This window comes from Staurois parvus, unplaced genomic scaffold (genome assembly GCF_062004578.1).
Source record: "Staurois parvus isolate SC_StPar_1 unplaced genomic scaffold, SC_StPar_1.0 ptg001142l, whole genome shotgun sequence".
In the NCBI taxonomy this organism is placed as follows: Eukaryota; Metazoa; Chordata; class Amphibia; order Anura; family Ranidae; genus Staurois; species Staurois parvus.
In genome coordinates this window covers 103216-121718 of record NW_028318938.1, presented here as the reverse complement: position 1 = coordinate 121718, position 18503 = coordinate 103216, and the positions used below count along the sequence as shown (strand labels likewise).

The 18503-nt window shown below is 46.9% G+C and overlaps 1 protein-coding gene across 1 annotated transcript in view; it reads left to right on the top strand.

The window, feature by feature from the left end:
• LOC149439249 (NACHT, LRR and PYD domains-containing protein 3-like) overlaps window positions 1-18503 on the top strand; it is a 76434-nt gene that overhangs the window by 10363 nt on the left and 47568 nt on the right. The window contains exons 4-5 of the mRNA XM_089659251.1: window positions 14329-14500; window positions 18166-18231. Of these exons, the coding sequence (XP_089515377.1) occupies window positions 14329-14500; window positions 18166-18231 (238 nt within the window). The remainder of the gene's footprint in view (window positions 1-14328; window positions 14501-18165; window positions 18232-18503) is intronic.

Below are 18503 nucleotides of genomic sequence, written 5' to 3'. Positions count from 1 at the left end.
ACGAGGAAAGCAACCCCAACACTAGCTTTTGCCACAACAGAATTTTACTTAGATGTGGCAAACACAACCCCAAATGCTGGAATACACAATAAATTTGCATACACTCAGCCCAAAGGCTGAGACCCTTGTGCTGCACAGCACGGCGCCTTCTGATGATGAAGGTAGAAAGAGTAGTAATTTACCTACTGGTGGGCACAACTAAGCTGCCACACCTTACCTGTTCTTACCCTAAAAGAGAAAGAGCAGGAATCAGTGTATGGGTGTATGGTATGGGCTAGCCTGCGGTGCAGCACAACAGCTTACAATCTTACACAAATCTACAGTATTCCCCCTCCCATAACTGGTCCTGTAGCACGTGCCTGAGTATTCCTTCTGAGCAAAACGCCAGTCTGGCTTGAGTTTGTAGGATTTTAACAGCTCTCCAATTAGAAATATCACTTTAAGTTGTGGAGTCCTTCCAATGATCAGTAATAACACTTGTGGCCTGACACAGAGACCCTAACTAACTATAGGCCTGGACTCAGTCTCAACACTGAAATGAGGTGCGTGCACGATCTTACCAACCCGGGTCTGCTTTGCATCCCTCTGAACAGAACAAATGTCTCTCCAACAAGCATGCGGTCTCGCAGTATATGTTGCTTAGTTCCTCTGCTCTCATTAGCATTCCTGGCAGCAATCTCATCAGCTTCATTTAACTGCAGCTCTGGTTACACAGGGATGCTCTCACACCTGGATGTCATCAGATTCTCAACTCACACGGCCCCCCTCATTCACCATTCTCCAGAAGGTGAATGAGGCTCCTCTCTCTTCTTCCTGTTCTTTCTCAACTCTGTGTGACAACTCCACCTCTTCATGAATATAGAAATATCTATGCAGTCTGAGGCTGTGTTAGAAAAACAGTGACATCTTGTGGCTAGCCTGCAGAATGTCAGTCAAACATTTAATTTACTCCACACAAGCAGTTTTCAAACAATGAGAGCTGTTTCCCCATCTCACATGCCACCCCACTAGAGGTTGTTGTCCTCGGCAACCCTCCCCATACAAGCTTATTCTGGGCATAATGCTGTGGGGGCACACCAGCATTGGGCCTTGTTGACCTTCATAGAGTAACAGGCTCATAAGCACTGGGGATGTCAGGCACATTTACTGGGAGAGGAGCTGCTGACCGCTCAACACTTTCCCTTGGTGGCAAACTTGCTATGGTTGGAGCCTCTGTGGGTACTGGGGCAGGGACAACTCACCATTCCTCCCCCTCCTCTAAGGAGACTTCCTCTGTACTCTGAGCAGGAGGAGCCATCCCCTCCACGCACACTGGTTCATCAAAATTACAACGCCTCAACATGTTACGGTGCAAGTTTCGTGAGGTCCCCCCGGTCCCTATTGGCTCTACCTCATAGACTGGGATGGCAGGGTATACCCTCCTCTTCACCATGCATGGGACCGCCTCCCACTGCCCATCCAACTTTCCAGACGGCCGCTTGGCTTTGACTATCACTTGATCACCCGGGGCATACCCCTCCTTCTGCACTGGTCTTCGATTGGGGTATACCACTTGTCTAAGGCGCTCCCCCACAACCTTGTGGATCGCTCTCAGCCGGCGGTGGTGCTCTTGCACCCATGCGGTAGTATTTCTTGGTGGTGGCTCCATCGGATCGGCTCTCCCAAACATGAGCATATATGGGGAGTATCCGGTGGTACTGTGCACCCTGTTATTATAGGCCCACATCAGTTCAGGTAGGTATTCGGGCCACCGAGCTTTTTGGAGGTCCTCCAGAGTCCGCAGCATCTGGAGCAAGGTGCGGTTGAACTGCTTGCACGCCCCGTTTCCCTGGGGGTGATACGGGGTGGTGTGGGAATGTTCGATCCCATACAGTTGGTACAACTCATTCATTAGAGTACCCTGAAAACATGCCCCCTGGTCTGAATGTATTCTCTGTGGACACCCGAACACCTGTATAAAGTGTTTGCAGACCGCTTCAGCGGCCGACTCTGCCGCCTGGTCTCTGGTGGGCACAGCCACCGCATACTTTGTGAAATGATCTGTCATGACTAGACAGTACGAGTGCCCCGAGGTAGAATACCCAATCTGTACATAGTCGATCATAAGGAGCTCTAGGGGTGCTGATGTCCGGATGGCCTGGACAGGAGCCCGCTGTTCAGTACTCTTACTCAGCCCCCAGGGCCGACACTTAAGACATGCTTTGGCCACCATGTCTGCCAAATCTGGACAGTACACGAGCTGTTGGAGCCACTTGAACGTTTTATTGCTCCCAAAATGGGCACTACTCTCATGGGCTTCCCCGGCAGCCTCTGGTCCCAATGACATGGGGATGACAATCTGTCGCCGGTACTGCAACTCTGACTGCAAGTATATTGTCCGACACTGGAGGCCCTGGGTAACAGTTAGCTTATCCCACTGCCTCAACAACTTTTGGCCCTCGGGAGTCAGGTGAGCCCGCTCTTCTGACCGAGGCCAGATCTTGATCCAGACCCATTCTTTCACTTTCCACAGGTCCGGGCAGCTATCCTGGACCCTCTCCCAATCAGCCAACGTCTTTCCCAGCACCATTGGCATCCCGGACGCCACCCCACTTGAATGTGCCACGTCCTGGAACATGGGTAATCGACCAAGAACAGGAGTTTCAGTGTCCTCTAGCTCCTCATCGGCACTCTGAGCCGACAACCCTACAGGGACTCGGGAGAGTGCGTCAGCGTTGCCGTTCTCCCTACCTGACCGGAACTTGATGCAGTATTGGTACTTAGAAAGGCGGGCCAACCACCTCTGCTCAAGCGCACCGAGTTTGGAATTTTCCAGATGTGCTAACGGGTTGTTGTCCGTCATCACGGTCACCTCTGCACCCGTCAGGTACTCCGTGAACTTTTCGGTCATGGCCCACACCAGTGCCAGTAGTTCCAATTTAAAGGAGCTATAGTTGTCAGGGTTGCGCTCTGACTCCCTCAGAGCCCGGCTGCCATAGGCAATGACTCTCTCACGTCCATCCAGGACTTGGGATAACACAGCCCCCAGACCATGTAGACTTCCGTCAGTGTACAGCAGGAATGGGGTGTTGAACCGCGCATAAGCCAGAATCACGGCACTGATCAGCGCCCCCTTCACTGCTTCAAAGGCCCCTTGGTGCCGGGGTCCCCATTTGATGGGACGTATTTTTGGGCCCCCTGCAGTGCCCCTTAATAACTCGTTTAACGGGCCCACCAAATGAGCAAACTTGGGTATAAAACTCCTGTAGAAGCCGGCCAGTCCAATGAACGCCCGCACCTCTCGTAGTGTACTCGGCTGGGGCCACTTCTGGATGGCCTCCACCTTGTCGGGGGTTGGCTTTACCCCCTCCTGGGTGACCAAATGTCCCAAATACTTTATCTGCTGTCGAAACAGTTGGCACTTCTTGGGCTTGAATTTGAGCCCATGGTCTCGCAGCCGTCCTAAGACCTGTCGCAGTTTCTGGAGGTGATCCTCAAAAGAAGCCCCAAACACTACTACGTCGTCCAGGTATATCAATACTGACTCGAAGTTGAGATCTCCCAGACAGTGCTCCATCAACTGCTGGATCGTTCCCGGGGCATTGGACAGGCCGAATGGCATCCGGTTGAACTCGTAGAGACCCATAGGTAGGATGAAGGCCGTCTTCGTTTTGTCCTTCTTGGCCACCAGTACCTGCCAATACCCACTGGCCAGGTCAAGAGTCGAGAAGAACTTCGCATTACTCAGGGCGGACAACGACTCCTCAATCCGCGGAAGGGGGTAGGCATCCCGGGCGGTCTGGGCATTCAGCTCTTGATAATCCACGCAGAAACGGAGACTCCCATCTTTCTACCGCACCAAGACTACTGGAGCAGCCCAAGGACTTTGACTCTCCTGGATCACCTGGTTTTCCAACATGCTGGCCACCATATCCTTCCCCTCCTGGTACATTTTAGGCGGGATTTGCCGGTAACGTTCCCTGATCGCTGCAGCATTGCCGGTGTGGATTTCGTGTTTGATGGTGGAGGCACCACCGAAATCCTCATCATGTCTCGAGAAGGCCTCCTGAAATTCCCAAAGGGTGTCTCCCAGCAACTTCTGTTGTCCTGGAGTCAGGATCTTGTAGTTCACCCCCACCCGGGCCATGATCACTCGTCCACTCCACTCTGCTGTCGGGGTCTCCCTTTGATGGACCTCTACAGCATAGGTCCAGGCTGATCTCCTATATGGCCGTAGCGTGAAGCACCTCCGTCGAGGAATATCCCCTTCGGACACATAAACTTCGGCCAGCAAGGTATTCCCAGGGGCGGTTAACTCACAGTCTTCAACATTGAGGCAGCGCATAGGCACACATCCATCCTTCACAATAGCGAGGGCCCGGGCTACCAGTGGATGAGTCTGCGTTTCTTCTTGGTAAGCGGGCTCGATCAGGACCTCCAGTCCATTCAGTTGTTGTCTAGCCCCAACCGGCAGCATCAATATTCGCTCTTGTCGAGGCGGGATCTTCACCGGGGTCCTCCGCGGCACCCTCACGTGTCCAATGGGTCGACCGGGCATGTCGCCCTTTTGTAGACTACTGCTCCTCACCATCTGCTGTAGAACCTTCTGGGTTGGCCGGTGTGTGGTGGCCCGTTGCCAATACCTTGGCCCTTCTTTGACATAAAGTTGGTGGTCTAGGTCTCTCAGCAGGTTCATACCTAGTGTCACGTTCATCCCTCTCCAGGACGAATGATCCACCAGCACGACCCCCTTCTTGCCCACACAGCCGGACCCGCATCCAGACTATTCCTCGGATGTCCATCTCTCTGTTATTGGCAGCCGTCAGCTTGATGATGCTCTTGTCTTCCGGCTCCATCATATGTCCAAAGTGTCTTTCGAAGAACTCCAAAGGCATAAGGGTGCACTCCGACCCTGTATCAACTAGGCAGCATACCTTCTGGCCTTCCAACTCGGCTTCCATAACGGGGCTGCTGGCATACAGGTCGTGTTCCTCATGCTTGGGCTTAGCTTCTGGTGTACCGCCGTAGGACGCCCAGCTACTGCGGCGGTCGGAAGTTTAATGTTGGCTCAGACTTCATCTGTTCTGGGCACTCTCTGGCCATGTGGCCGTACTGTCGACAAGCCCAACAGAGGTGGTCCCCGTTTGACGTGCCCCCGCAGCTGAGTTATCCTGAGTGGAGTGGCGCGAGGTGCTGAGGTCATTTCCGGAGACCGGGGAGATTCTGTCTTCATCTGGGACACTGCCAGCCGAAGTTCTCTTAATTCTGTCCGCAGGGCTTGGACCACATCCTTTAAGGATTCTGAGTCTTCAGATGCAGACTGACCTCTTGTACCATGGGTACTACTCACTGTTCTCGCTGCCACAGGTATGCACTCTTCCTCTCTCTCCATGGCAGCTAAGTAGATGCTGTAGAATGTCATGTTGGGCCCCGTACGGGTCATCTCTTGCAATTTGTCCTGTAAGAACTTGTTGGAGAGCCCCACTATGAACTGGTCTCGTAGTAGCCTCCCGGAAAGCTCCCATGGCCTCTGGATCTCACCGCTGTATTTCACTTAGCGTCTCCTGTAGGGCATTGGAGTACTGCATCAGGGTCTCGCCCTCTTGCTGTGGTCGGTTGAAGAAGTGGCTCCACAGCTGCACTACTTTAGCATGCCCCCCTTCGGGCTCTCTCCAGCAGGGATAATATTTTCTCTAGGGTGTCTCTCTCAGATTCGGGCCTTACCATTACTGTCCATCTGACGTCACCCTCTAGAGCCCTCAATGCAACCTCTGCCCGCAGCTCGGACGTCAGGTTACACATTCTAACCGCACTTCGCACTCTATCAGTCCAGTCCTGCAACGTCATATTTTTACCGTCAAATTTTGGCAGGTGACTCAACAGTGCCCCCACGGGAATGTACCATACTGGTACAGGCAGGGCGGGGGCAAGCTGTATCAGCGGTGTTGGGGCAACTTGGCCTTGCACCAGCGAACCCTGAGCTGGGTCCTGGACCGGTGCCATTGGCGCCGGGGGAAGATCTTCCGCCGCATTCCCGTCCATAACGGTCGCTGTATCCTGCCGACTATGCCAAGTTGTAGGCCGTGTGCCGGGGTGGGCTCCCCAGGATACAGTGAAGTCATGAACGAGGAAAGCAACCCCAACACTAGCTTTTCCCACAACAGAATTTAACTTAGATGTGGCAAATAAACACAACCACAAATGCTGGGAACATACAATAAATTTACATACTCCCAGCCCAAAGGCTGATACCCTTGTGCTGCACAGCACGGCGCCTTCTGATGATGAAGGTAGAAAGAATAGTAATTTACCTACTGGCAGGCACAACTAAGCTGCCACACCTTACCCATTATTATCCTAAAAGAGCAGGAATCAGTGTATGGGTGTATGGTATGGGCTAGCCTGCGGTGTAGCACAACAGCTTACAATCTTACACAAATCTACAGTATTCCCCCTCCCATAACTGGTCCTGTAGCACGTGCCTGAGTATTCCTTCTGAGCAAAACGCCAGTCTGGCTTGAGTTTGTAGGATTTTAGCAGCTCTCCAATTAGAAATGTCACTTTAAGTTGTGGAATCCTTCCAATGATCAGTAATAACACTTGTGGCCTGACACAGAGACCCTAACTAACTATAGGCCTGGACTCAGTCTCAACACTGAAATGAGGTGCGTGCACGATCTTACCAACCCGGGTCTGCTTTGCATCCCCTGGTGACTCTGAACAGAACAAATGTCTCTCCAACAAGCATGCGGTCTCGCAGTATACAGTCATGGCCGAAATTGTTGGCACCCTTGATATTTTTCCTGAAAATCAAGTATTTCACACAAAAAAGGTATTGCATTAACACATGTTTTGCTATACACATGTTTATTCCCTTTGTATGTATTGGAACAAATATAAAACAGAGGCAGAAAAGCAAATATGACATAATGTCACACAAAACCCCAAAAATGGGCTGGACAAAAGTATTGGCACCCTTAACTTAATATTTGGTTGCACACCCTTTGGAAAACATAACTGAAATCAGTCGCTTCCTATAACCATCAATAAGCTTCTGACACCTCTCACCCGGAATTTTGGACCACTCTTCCTTTGCAAACAGCTCCAGGTCTCTCTTATTGGAAGGACACCTTTTCCCAACAGCAATTTTAAGATCTCTCCACAGGTGTTCAATGGGATTTAGATCTGGGCTCATTGCTGGCCACTTCAGAACTCTCCAGCGCTTCTTTGCCATCCATTTCTGAGTGCTTTTTGACGTATGTTTGGGGTCATTGTCCTGCTGGAAGACCCAGGATCTTGGACGCAAACCCAGCTTTCTGACACTGGGCCCTACAGTGCGACCCAAAATCCTTTGGTAATCCTCAGATTTCATGATGCCTTGCACACAGTCAAGGCACCCAGTGCCAGAGGCAGCAAAACAACCCCAAAACATCATTGAACCTCCACCATATTTTACCGTAGGTACTGTGTTTTGTTCTTTGTAGGCCTCATTCCGTTTTCGGTAAACAGTAGAATGATGTGCTTTACCGAAAAGCTCTATCTTGGTCTCATCTGTCCACAAGACGTTTTCCCAGAAGGCTTTTGGCTTACTCAAGTACATTTTGGCAAACTGTAGTCTTGCTTTTTTATGTCTCTGTGTCAGCAGTGGGGTCCTCCTGGGTCTCCTGCCATAGCGTTTCATTTCATTTAAATGTCGACGGATAGTTCGCGCTGACACTGATGCTCCCTGAGCCTGCAGGACAGCTTGAATGTCTTTGGAACATGTTTGGGGCTGCTTATCCACCATCCGGACTATTCTGCGTTGCAATCTTTCATCAATTTTCCTCATCCGTCCACGACCAGGGAGATTAGCTACAGTGCCATGGGTTGCAAACTTCTTGATAATGTTGCGCACTGTGGACAAAGGCAAATCTAGTTCTCTGGAGATGGACTTGTAACCTTGAGATTGTTGATATTTTGCCACAATTTTGGTTCTCAGGTCCTCAGACAGTTCTCGTCTCCTCTTTCTGTTGTCCATGCTTAGTGTGGCACAGACAGACACACAATGCAAAGGTTAAGTGAACGTCTCTCCTTTTTATCTGCTTTCAGGTGTGATTTCTATATTGCCCACACCTGTTACTTGCCCCAGGTGAGTTTACAGGAGCATCACATGCTTGTAACATTCTTATTTATCCGCAGTTGTGAAAGGGTGCCAATACTTTTGTCCAGCCCATTTTTGGAGGTTTGTGTGACATTATGTCGAATTTGCTTTCTTTCCTCCCTTTTTTTGTTTTGTCCCAATACACACAAAGGGAATAAACATGTGTATAGCAAAACATGTGTTAATGCAATACGTTTCGTGAGAAATACATGATTTCCTGGAGAAATATCAAGGGTGCCAACAATTTCGGCCATGACTGTATGTTGCTTAGTTCCTCTGCTCTCATTAGCATTCCTGGCAGCAATCTCATCCGCTTCATTTAACTGCAGCTCTGGTTACGGAGGGATGCTCTCACACCTGGATGTCATCAGTTATGGAGTCCTTCCAATGATCAGTAAAACACTTGTGGCCTGACACAAACAAAGACCCTAACTAACTAACTATAGGCCTGGACTCAGTCTCAAGGTGCCAACACTGAAATGAGGTGCATGCACGATCTTACCGACCCGGGTCTGCTTTGCATCTGCTGGTGACTCTGAACAGAACAAATGTCACTCCAACAAGCATGCGGTCTTGCAGTATATGTTGCTTAGTTCCTCTGCTTTCATCAGCATTCCTGTTTGCAATCTCATCAGCATCCCTGTTTGCAATCTCATCAGCATTCCTGGCAGCAATCTCATCAGCTTCCTGGCAGCAATCTCATCAGCTTCCTGGCAGCAATCCCATCAGCTTCCTGGCAGCAATCTCATCAGCTTCACTTAGCTGCAGCTCTGGTTACGGAGGGATGCTCTCACACCTGGATGTCATCAGATTCTCAACTCACAAGGCCCCCCTCATTCACCATTCTCCAGAACATGGCTCCTCTCTCTTCTTCATGTTCTCTCTCAACTTTGTGTGAAAACTCCACCTCTTCATGAATATAGAAATATCTATGCAGTCTGAGGCTGTGTTAGAAAAACAGTGACATCTTGTGGCTAAACTGCAGAATGTCAGTCAAAACATTTAATTTACTCCACGCAAGCAGTATTCAAACAATGAGAGCTGTTTCCCCATCTCACATCTCTTTCTATCGCTCACTGCATGTTTATTGTGGACGAGCAGCAAATATCGGCCAACTTGATTTTGCTGTGAAATTTTTCCAAAAATTGTCTCAAAATATAAAAAAAAAAAGTTTTCTTTTGAAAGCTATGAGCATGACTGGCCTGGCAACATTGAATGTATGTTTTGTAGCATCTAGAATAAAAAGCTTGTAAAAAATTAAAAAAAGAAACAAAAATGTAATTTAACATATGCAAAAGAGGTATAAAAAAAAAAAGGCAGTCGAGTGATCATTATGTCTTTGCTTGACCTGCTGATCACATGCCTTATAATCAACTCCATGTAAAAGTGAGTAAGAAGTGAGATAATCACACTGACCTCCATGTTCCCAATTCTCTGATTTCTGAAAGTTCTGCTCTAAGCGATCTGCGGGAGTTGAACCTTTCTATTAAATGCTGTAAATCAATAAAATAATATATGCTTACAGTTAATTTTTTTTAACTTCTTGCCGACCAGCCACTGTAGAAATACGGTGGCAGGTCAGCATGGCTGCACAAAACCACATTTTAAAACGTGCTTTTGCAAAACAGGTAGGGGGCGTGCGCAAGGCGCGCCACCGCCCTACCTGCGCCGCCGATCGCGGCCGCGGGTGTCAGTCGCCGGGTCACAGCCAGTCATTACCGGCTGTGTCCCGCTGATTAGCAGCAATCACTGACAGAGAGCAGGGCTGCAGTAGCTCTGTTTTCTGTCAGTTCCCTGACAGCTCCTGACATGCTGATATGGAGAGAAGAGTTTATCTCAGAGTGTTCCCATGCAGTACACACCCCCGCCCCCTAGTAAACCACTCCCCTCACACAGTTAACTCTTTCAGTGAATAAAAAAGTTAACCCCTTCCTCCCCAGTGCCATTAGTACAGTGTCAGTGTTTTTTTTTTTTTGCACTGATCACTGTATTGGTGTCACTGGGGAGGTCAGTGACCCCAAGTCAGTTCCCCCCAGTGTCAGAATGTCCGCCGCAGTCCCGCAGTCCTGCCATAAGTTGCTGATCACCGCCATTATTAGTATAAAAAATTTTTTAAAATCCCAGTATCTTTCCCGCCATTTGTAAACGCTATAACTTTCACGTAAACCAATTAATTTACACGTATTGGGGTATTTTTTAGCAAAGACAAGTCGCAGAATGCATTTTGGGCGAAATTTATGACGAAATTTGATTTTGAAACTTTTTTTACTAGACATGTTTTATAGCAAAAAGTCCAAAATATAGCTTTTTTTCTCAAAATTGTCAGACTTTTTTTTATAGCGCAAAAAATAAAAAACGCACAGGCGATCAAATACCACTGAAAGAAAGCTCTATTTGTGTGAAAAAAGGGCATAAATTTAATTTGTGTACCGTATTGCATGACGGCACAATTGTCCGTTAAACTAGCGCAGCGCTGTATAGCAAAAAAATGGCGTAAATTGCAGTATCTATACCATAGTTTCTAGACGCTATAACTTTCACGCAAAGCAATCAATATACACTTATTGGGATTTTTTTACCAAAAACATGGAGCAGAATACATTTTGGCCTAAAGTTATGACTAACTTTGAGTTTACTATATATTTTTTATAGCTGAAAGTAAAAAATATCATTTTTCTTCAAAATTTTTGGTCTTTTTTCGTTTATAGCGTGAAAAATAAAAAGCGCACAGGTGATCAAATACCACCGAAAGAAAGCTCTATTTGTGTGAAAAAAAGGACGTAAATTTTGTTTGGGTGCAGCATTGCATGACCGCGCAATTATCAGTTGAATTAGTGCAGCGCCGAGTAGCAAAAAGAGGCCTGGTCATTAAGGGGGGTAAATCCTCAGGAAGGCAAGTGGTTAATAAAGCACTTCCAACTCCAACAACAACCTTTCTTTGGCCATTAGACAGAAGGACCCCTGTGACCCGTGTGGAAGCAGTGGTCTCTCTGCACAGATCAGACATGCCTTATGCTGAATCAGAGTTAGAACTGTCCAATCACAACACTCACACTCCCTGCTGACTGGGGAGCGCTACAGAGAGCACAGCAGCAATTATGTGAAATAGACCTGCAGTAAGAACAAATGAACAACCTCGGGACCCATTAGAAGAAAATCAGCTATGTGCTTCGTATTCTACACCAGAAAAATATGAAAGCCCTCCCCATACCATTCACTGAAAACCATTGAAGTCATCACCTTCTGATAGTTCAGATCAGGCTGACAATGGGAGTGTCTGCACTGGGTGCTAACAATGGTACAAATCCTGTCTACCATCTCTATCTTGCCTGCAGCTCTGGTAGTATCCTATTCAGGGCTTTTTTTCTCAGAGAATAGGTGCAGGAACCCCTTGTTTCTACCCCCTACCCACCTCTGAGCACTGTCCCCTGGTTCCACCCCCTACCCACCTCTGAGCACCATCCCTTGGTTCCACCCCCTACCCACCTCTGAGCACCGTCCCTTGTTTCCACCCCCTACCCACCTCTGAGCACCGTCTCTTGTTTCCACCCCCTACCCACCTCTGAGCACTGTCCCTTGGTTCCACCCCCTACCCACCTCTGAGCACCGTCCCTTGTTTCCACCCCCTACCCACCTCTGAGCACCGTGCCTTGTTTCCACCCCCTACCAACCTCTGAGCTCTGTCCCTTGTTTCCACCCCCTACCCACCTCTGAGCATCGTCCCTTGGTTCCACCCCCTACCCACCTCTGAGCATTGTCCCTTGGTTCCACCCCCTACCCACCTCTGAGCACCGTCCCTTGGTTCCACCCCCTACTCACCTTCCAAGTACTGCTCCTTTTAGAGAATACAGAGCCAAGTATTATTTTGTATGGAATTTGTTAATGATAACAAGAAAAACAGTAAAATACTCTACAGCCAGAAACATTATCCCCCCCCCAGCAACACTAGATTCCCCCAGCAACAATGGACCATCACAACAAAATTCCACCCCAGAAAGAATAGATTCACAGCAGCAAGCATCAATAGACTCCTCCCTCAACAGTACTGTAGATCTCTTCTGGCAACAGCTGACCTCCCAGCAACAATAGATCCCTCTCCAGCAACAATAAATCCCTCTCCAGCAACAATAGATCCCTCTCGATCAACAATAGATCCCTCTCCAGCAACAATAGACCACCATGCAAAAATGTATCCCCTCCAGTGATAACAGATCCCCAGCAGCCAACATCAATAGACCCTCCAGCCCCCCTTGCCATTACATACATTAAAGTGTTACTGAACCAACAAAAGTACAATCAGTCTGTAGATGCAGTAAAGCATGCTTGCTATACTCAATGTGGAATCTAAGGGTCAAAGGCCGTTTGATCCTGTCTTCTCTGTTCCTCCCCTTTTTCAAGTGACTAGCACTTATCTCCTGATAAGACAGACTGAACCATAGGCATTTTGCACATGCTCAGTTTGGTGTGTATTGCTAGAGAAGTTTTTTTTTTGCTTGGGAGAGTGCTCAGCACAGGGCCAATCAGCACTGGTCAGACAGAGGTCTGCATCCTCCTAGAGCAGAAAGAAAACTTTTCCTACAAGTTTTAACTAGTACTCTGCTGGACACTGATAGAAGTCCCAAGACTGCTATATACTGCTGATGTGAAAAGATATTTAGCAGTTTATATTTACTAAAATAATTGCATTTCCATGTTCTGTGTACTGTGGGAGAGCAGATATAGTGAATGCAGGGTCCGGGGAGAGCGGATATAGTGAATTCAGGGTCCAGGGAGACCAGATATAGTGAATGCAGGGTCTGGGTAGAGCAGATATAGTGAATGCAGGGTCCCGGGAAAGCAGATATAGTGAATGCAGGGTCCAGGGAGAGCGGATATTGTGAATGCGGGGTCCGGGGAGAGCGGATTTAGTGAATGCATGGTCCGGAGAGACCGGATATAGTGAATGCGGGGTCCGGGGAGACCGGATATAGTGAATGCAGGGTCCTGGGAGACTGGATATAGTGAATTCAGGGTCCTTGGAGACTGGATATAGTGAATGCAAGGTCTGGGAAGACCAGATATAGTGAATGCAGGGTCCGGGGAGAGCGGATATAGTGAATGCGGGGTCCGGGGAGAGCAGATATAGTGATTGCAGGGTCTGGGGGGATCGGATATAGTGAATGCAGGGTCCGGGGAGAGCAGATATAGTGATTGCAGGGTCTGGGGGGATCGGATATAGTGAATACAGGGTCCGGGGAGAGCTGATATAGTGAATGTGGGGTCCAGGGAGAGTGGATATAGTGAATGCGGGGTCCAGGGAGAGCGGATATAGTGAATGTGGTGTCCGCGGAGAGCAGATATAGTGATTGCAGGGTCTGGGGGGATCGGATATAGTGAATGCAGGGTCCGGGGAGAGCTGATATAGTGAATGTGGGGTCCAGGGAGAGTGGATATAGTGAATGCGGGGTCCAGGGAGAGCGGATATAGTGAATGTGGTGTCCAGGGAGAGCGGATATAGTGAATGCAGGGTCCGGGGAGATCGGATATAGTGAATGCTGGGTCCGGCGAGAGCGGATATAGTGAATGCAGGGTCCGGGGAGACTGGATATAGTGAATGCGGGGTCCGGGGAGACCGGATATAGTGAATACAGGGTCCTGGGAGACTGGATATAGTGATTGCAGGGTCCGGGGAGACCTGATATAATGAATGCAGGGTCCGGGGAGACCAGATATAGTGAATGTGGGGTCCGGGGAGAGTGCATATAGTGAATGCGGGATCCTTGGAGAGTGCATATAGTGAATGCAGGGTCCGAGGGGATCGGATATAGTGAATGCGGGGTCCGGGGAGAGAGGATATAGTGAATGCAGGGTCCAGGGAGAGTGGATGTAGTGAATGCAGGGTCCGGGGAGAGCGGATATAGTGAATGCGGGGTCCAGGGTTTAGTAACACTTTAAGTGCTAGAGATACCGGAACTGCGTTCTGCATTCTCGCTGACAGTCCTGATCCTATTACATCAACTGGTGTTAGGAGGAGGAACCATTCTGAAAAAGCACACAAAAGTCAGGCAGAGTTCATGCAGTATAACTTCACTATGACAGGATTTACTTTTCTGAACAGAGCGATCAGACCAACCAGAATTATTTTTTATGTTTTACCTAATAAAACACAATATATTGAAATTACATTTCTAAATGTGGTAATGGAACAATCATAAGATGTCTTTTTGCAGAAATACCTGTCAATGGAAAAAGATCGGTCTTCCTTCTCTCACACCTTGTTACAAGACATTCAGGATCGGGGAAGAGAAGCTGTGATTGGACTCTGGGAATGTCTCTATATGTTAAAGAAAGATCGTCCTCATCCGAATTTATTGGCCATTCTGGATGAGATCACACAGACAGGTAACAGGACTTTGTGTTATCAGTCAACACTGTGATAAAATAACGATCAACACCAATTATCCCAAAATAATGATTGACATCAATTACCCCAAAATAATAACTGACACCAATTACGCCAAAATATTGATGGACACCAGTTACCCTAAAATAATAACTGACACCAATTATGCCAAGTGTAACTCTATTGTTGCAAACTACACTATCATTGTTCTCCTGTTTTCCTCTCTGACAGAGTTTCTCTCCTTCCCATTTCCATACAGAAAACCTCGCTGTCACTAGTGAAAAGGCTCGATTATTATTACATAATATTTTATGTACTAGCCTTTTCACTAGTGATTTAAATCAAATCCTCCCTGATCCTGAAGGATCCTATTGTGTGTTGCAGCTACCGGTGGGAAGAATAGGAGGGAAGCCGGCAGCACTGCGGGGGTGGGGCACACGGGGGGGCCTGGCCAGCAGGGGGCAATGTATGGTGCACAGAGAAGGTGATCATTGGGTGCAGCAGAAGGCAATTACTATAACCAATCCCCTATATGGCTCTCTGTGCAGCAGCTGAAAGCCAGCAGAAGGTATAGAAGAAGAGGGCAGGCCAAAATGCGCCCCCCCCTCCCCCGCGGTTTATGATGTGTAAGCTTAAAGGATCCTATGCCCAGCTGTCACACACTTGTTAAAATCACTGCCACTACTCCTGTCAGACTTGTAACTGATGGAAGGTGCCCCCATCCCTACAGATAACCACTGTGCCCAGGGCAGCTGCCCCTCTTGCCCACCCCTTGTCCCAGCCCTGAGAGCCATGCAGGGGATTGGTTCAAGTAATTGCCCCCCTGCCATGCCGATCACCCTCTCTGCCCACATCCGATCCACCCAGCTGCTTAGGCTCCCCAGCTGGCTTGGGCCCCGTACAGGAGGACTGGTGGTACCCCCCCATCCACGGCCATGATAGATAGACTTTCTACCAATATTTTTTTTGTGGAATGTAAACTATGTGCACACATTACTCCTAAACCTCTATCTTCTGAAAAGCTTGTTTGGTCTCCTCACTACTTGTTCTGACTCGACTACAGGATGATAAACTTTATCTCCAACAATGTATACAGCTGTACCACATGGTGTTGAATATATCTCTTGCATCGGGTCAGACAGTTGAACCCAATGAATAAACTTACACGTTGAGGAAGTCAGATGAGGAAACCCATTTGAATGTTCCGTTTAATAGAGAATAATCATAGGTAGAAAAACGTTAACGTCGTAAGTCTTATGGAAGATGCATTCAGGAAGACAGGATACAGTGGAATGATTACCAGAGAGAGGCAGGAGGGAGGAGTATACACACGTATGGTGAGAGAAAGAGCTCCGCTTAGACAGGAGGAGGCAGCTTAACCGGTTCCCGCCCGGCCAATAGCACAAAGGCGGCCGGGCGAGCAGCTCGTCCCTCCGGGTGGACGCCATATGGCATCCTTTCAGTCATGCGCAGGGCCGCTCTGTGGCGCAATCTGTCATCGGCCGTGTACCTCGGACACGGCCGATGATAGATCTGTGTACCGGCCCTGTTTCCAGCACCATGTGACCTGCTGTGACCAATCACAGCAGGTCACATGACAGTTGTATACAATGGATGGCTTCCTTTCATGCCATCCATTGTATACTAGTGTGTCTGTCTAGCTGTGAATGGTCACAGCAATCACATGCTCAAGCTGGGCTAATCACAGCCCAGCTGTGTCATGTGATTAGCCGTGGCCAAATCACAGCTAACCACAAAAAAAAAACCCTGAATGAATCGATTTCATTAAGGTAAATGCTTGCTTATAGCAAAGTAATTCTTTGCTATAAGCAAATTGTGTAAAAAAAGAAAAATACTGATCACTTCCCCAAAGTAGTACAATGTTACTATGGTAACATTGTACTACTTTGGTCATAGTGAAATATGAAAAAAAAAAAATCTTAAACGAGAAAAAATTTAATAAAAAATGAAAACTAATAATAAAAAAAAAATTATAATTTTTTTTTTCATACTGTCACCAGTCAGTGTCCCTGATCACTGTCCATGCCAGTTATATGATGACGATGTACTGCACTGGTGACAGTATGTAAAAAAAAATAGTGAAAATAATTTTTTTAATTTTCCGAAAAATTATGACAAAAAAATTACAACTTCAAAAAACTCGGCATGCCTGTTATGAAATAGGCCGGACTGTCTACTTTGCAAAAAGGGGTCATTTGGGGGATATCTGTCCTGTCCTGACATTCTTGGACCTGAAAAAATTAGATTGGCTGTCAGTACTTCAGGATTGATCAATATTCAGATCTATACCATAATTTGTGAACTCTATAACTTTCCTACAAACTAAATAATACATCCTAATTTGGGTTATTTTCACCAAAGACATGTAGCAGAATACATCTCGGCCTAAATTTATGAAGAACAATTATTTATTTGCAAAATTTTATAAAAGAAACAAAGAAAAATGTTTTTTTATTTTCAAAATTTTCGGTCTTTTTTTGTTAATTTAGCAAAAAATAAAAATCCCTGCGGTGATTAAATACCACCAAAAGAAAGCTCTAGTTGTGTGAAGAATATGATAAAATTTAAGTTTGGGTACAATATTGTATGACCGCGCAATTGTCATTCAAAGTGTGAGAGCGCTGAAACCTGAAAAATGGCCCGGGGAGGAAGGGGGTAAAATTGCCCGGTATTGGAGCGGTTAAAGACACAGAGCAATAATAAACAATTGATGGTCACAAAGAAATAATAATGAATCAAATAGTGTAACACAACACTACTAAAATATTTTACTGTGACAATTGGTGCTATGCAGGCCATACATGGGTCAAATTCCGAACCAATTTTTTTTAGAAAATCAGAAATTTAATGCATTTTGTAATCCGATGGTGCCACCATTGATTTCAAAATTCGACCAATCAAGCCTTCAATTTCACCTCATTTTCTTTTCTTTCAAGATCACAGCTCATGCTCATTTCTTTTTCAATTATATTGCTCACACGATTCTCTCATCATTAATGACAAATTTGTTCGTTTTTCAAAAACATTTCCAACATGCCCGATCACTCAAATTTTATTCGGCCACTCAAATGGTCGCAAGAAAATCTGCTGTTTCTGTGGCCCCACAAATGGTGCGAATTTCGTATGAAAATTCTTAGAAAATTATTTCCTAAATCGACCTGTGTATGGCCGGCTTAATTTATTTTTTGATTCTCCTATCATTGATTAGAAATTTGTTCATTTTTTAAAAAATTTCCAACATGCCCAAGAACTCAAATCTGATGGTGGCACAAAAATCGGGCATTTCTGTGACCCACTAATGGTGCAAAATTAGAATATAAACTCTTAGAAAATGTTTTCAAGAGAAAATTCTTGTATGGCCGGCTTAGAGTAGAGGGAGCAGCAGTGAGCGGTCTTTATTACAGAAAACTGCACAGAGACTAAAGTCTCATACTGATTACTGCAAAGATCTGGAAGAACACAAAGCTACCAAGATTCAAGGAACAATACACAGGATGAATATATTCACACAATATTTCCTTATCCCCGAGTTCAGCTTTAATGTATTTTCTTTTGTTTGGACATAAATCTAATGTGTAGTTTGTGAAATGTCAGCTTCAATCATACATGACTCAGACCCGTCATCTTCTATTCCTCTGTATAGGTGATCGTCTGGTGGGTCAGATTCTGCTGGATGAACTCGGACACTCGCTGACTCCAGAGCTGAAAGGTAAAAAAAAAACAAAACACATTATATCTTATAAAACACGGGATCAGATTCTGCTGGATTCTCGGAATGAATGAATGAACTGCAAGTCCCAACAGCCTTAGCGGCCATGGGCTTGTAGTGTTCAATGAACTACCACGGCGCTCCACAGTTCATTCCGTACACCCCATGCACCCCATACATCTCCTAAATCCAGTACACCCCATACTTCCCCTAAATCCAGTACACCCCATACATCCCCTACACCCCGTACATTCCATACACCACGTACATGC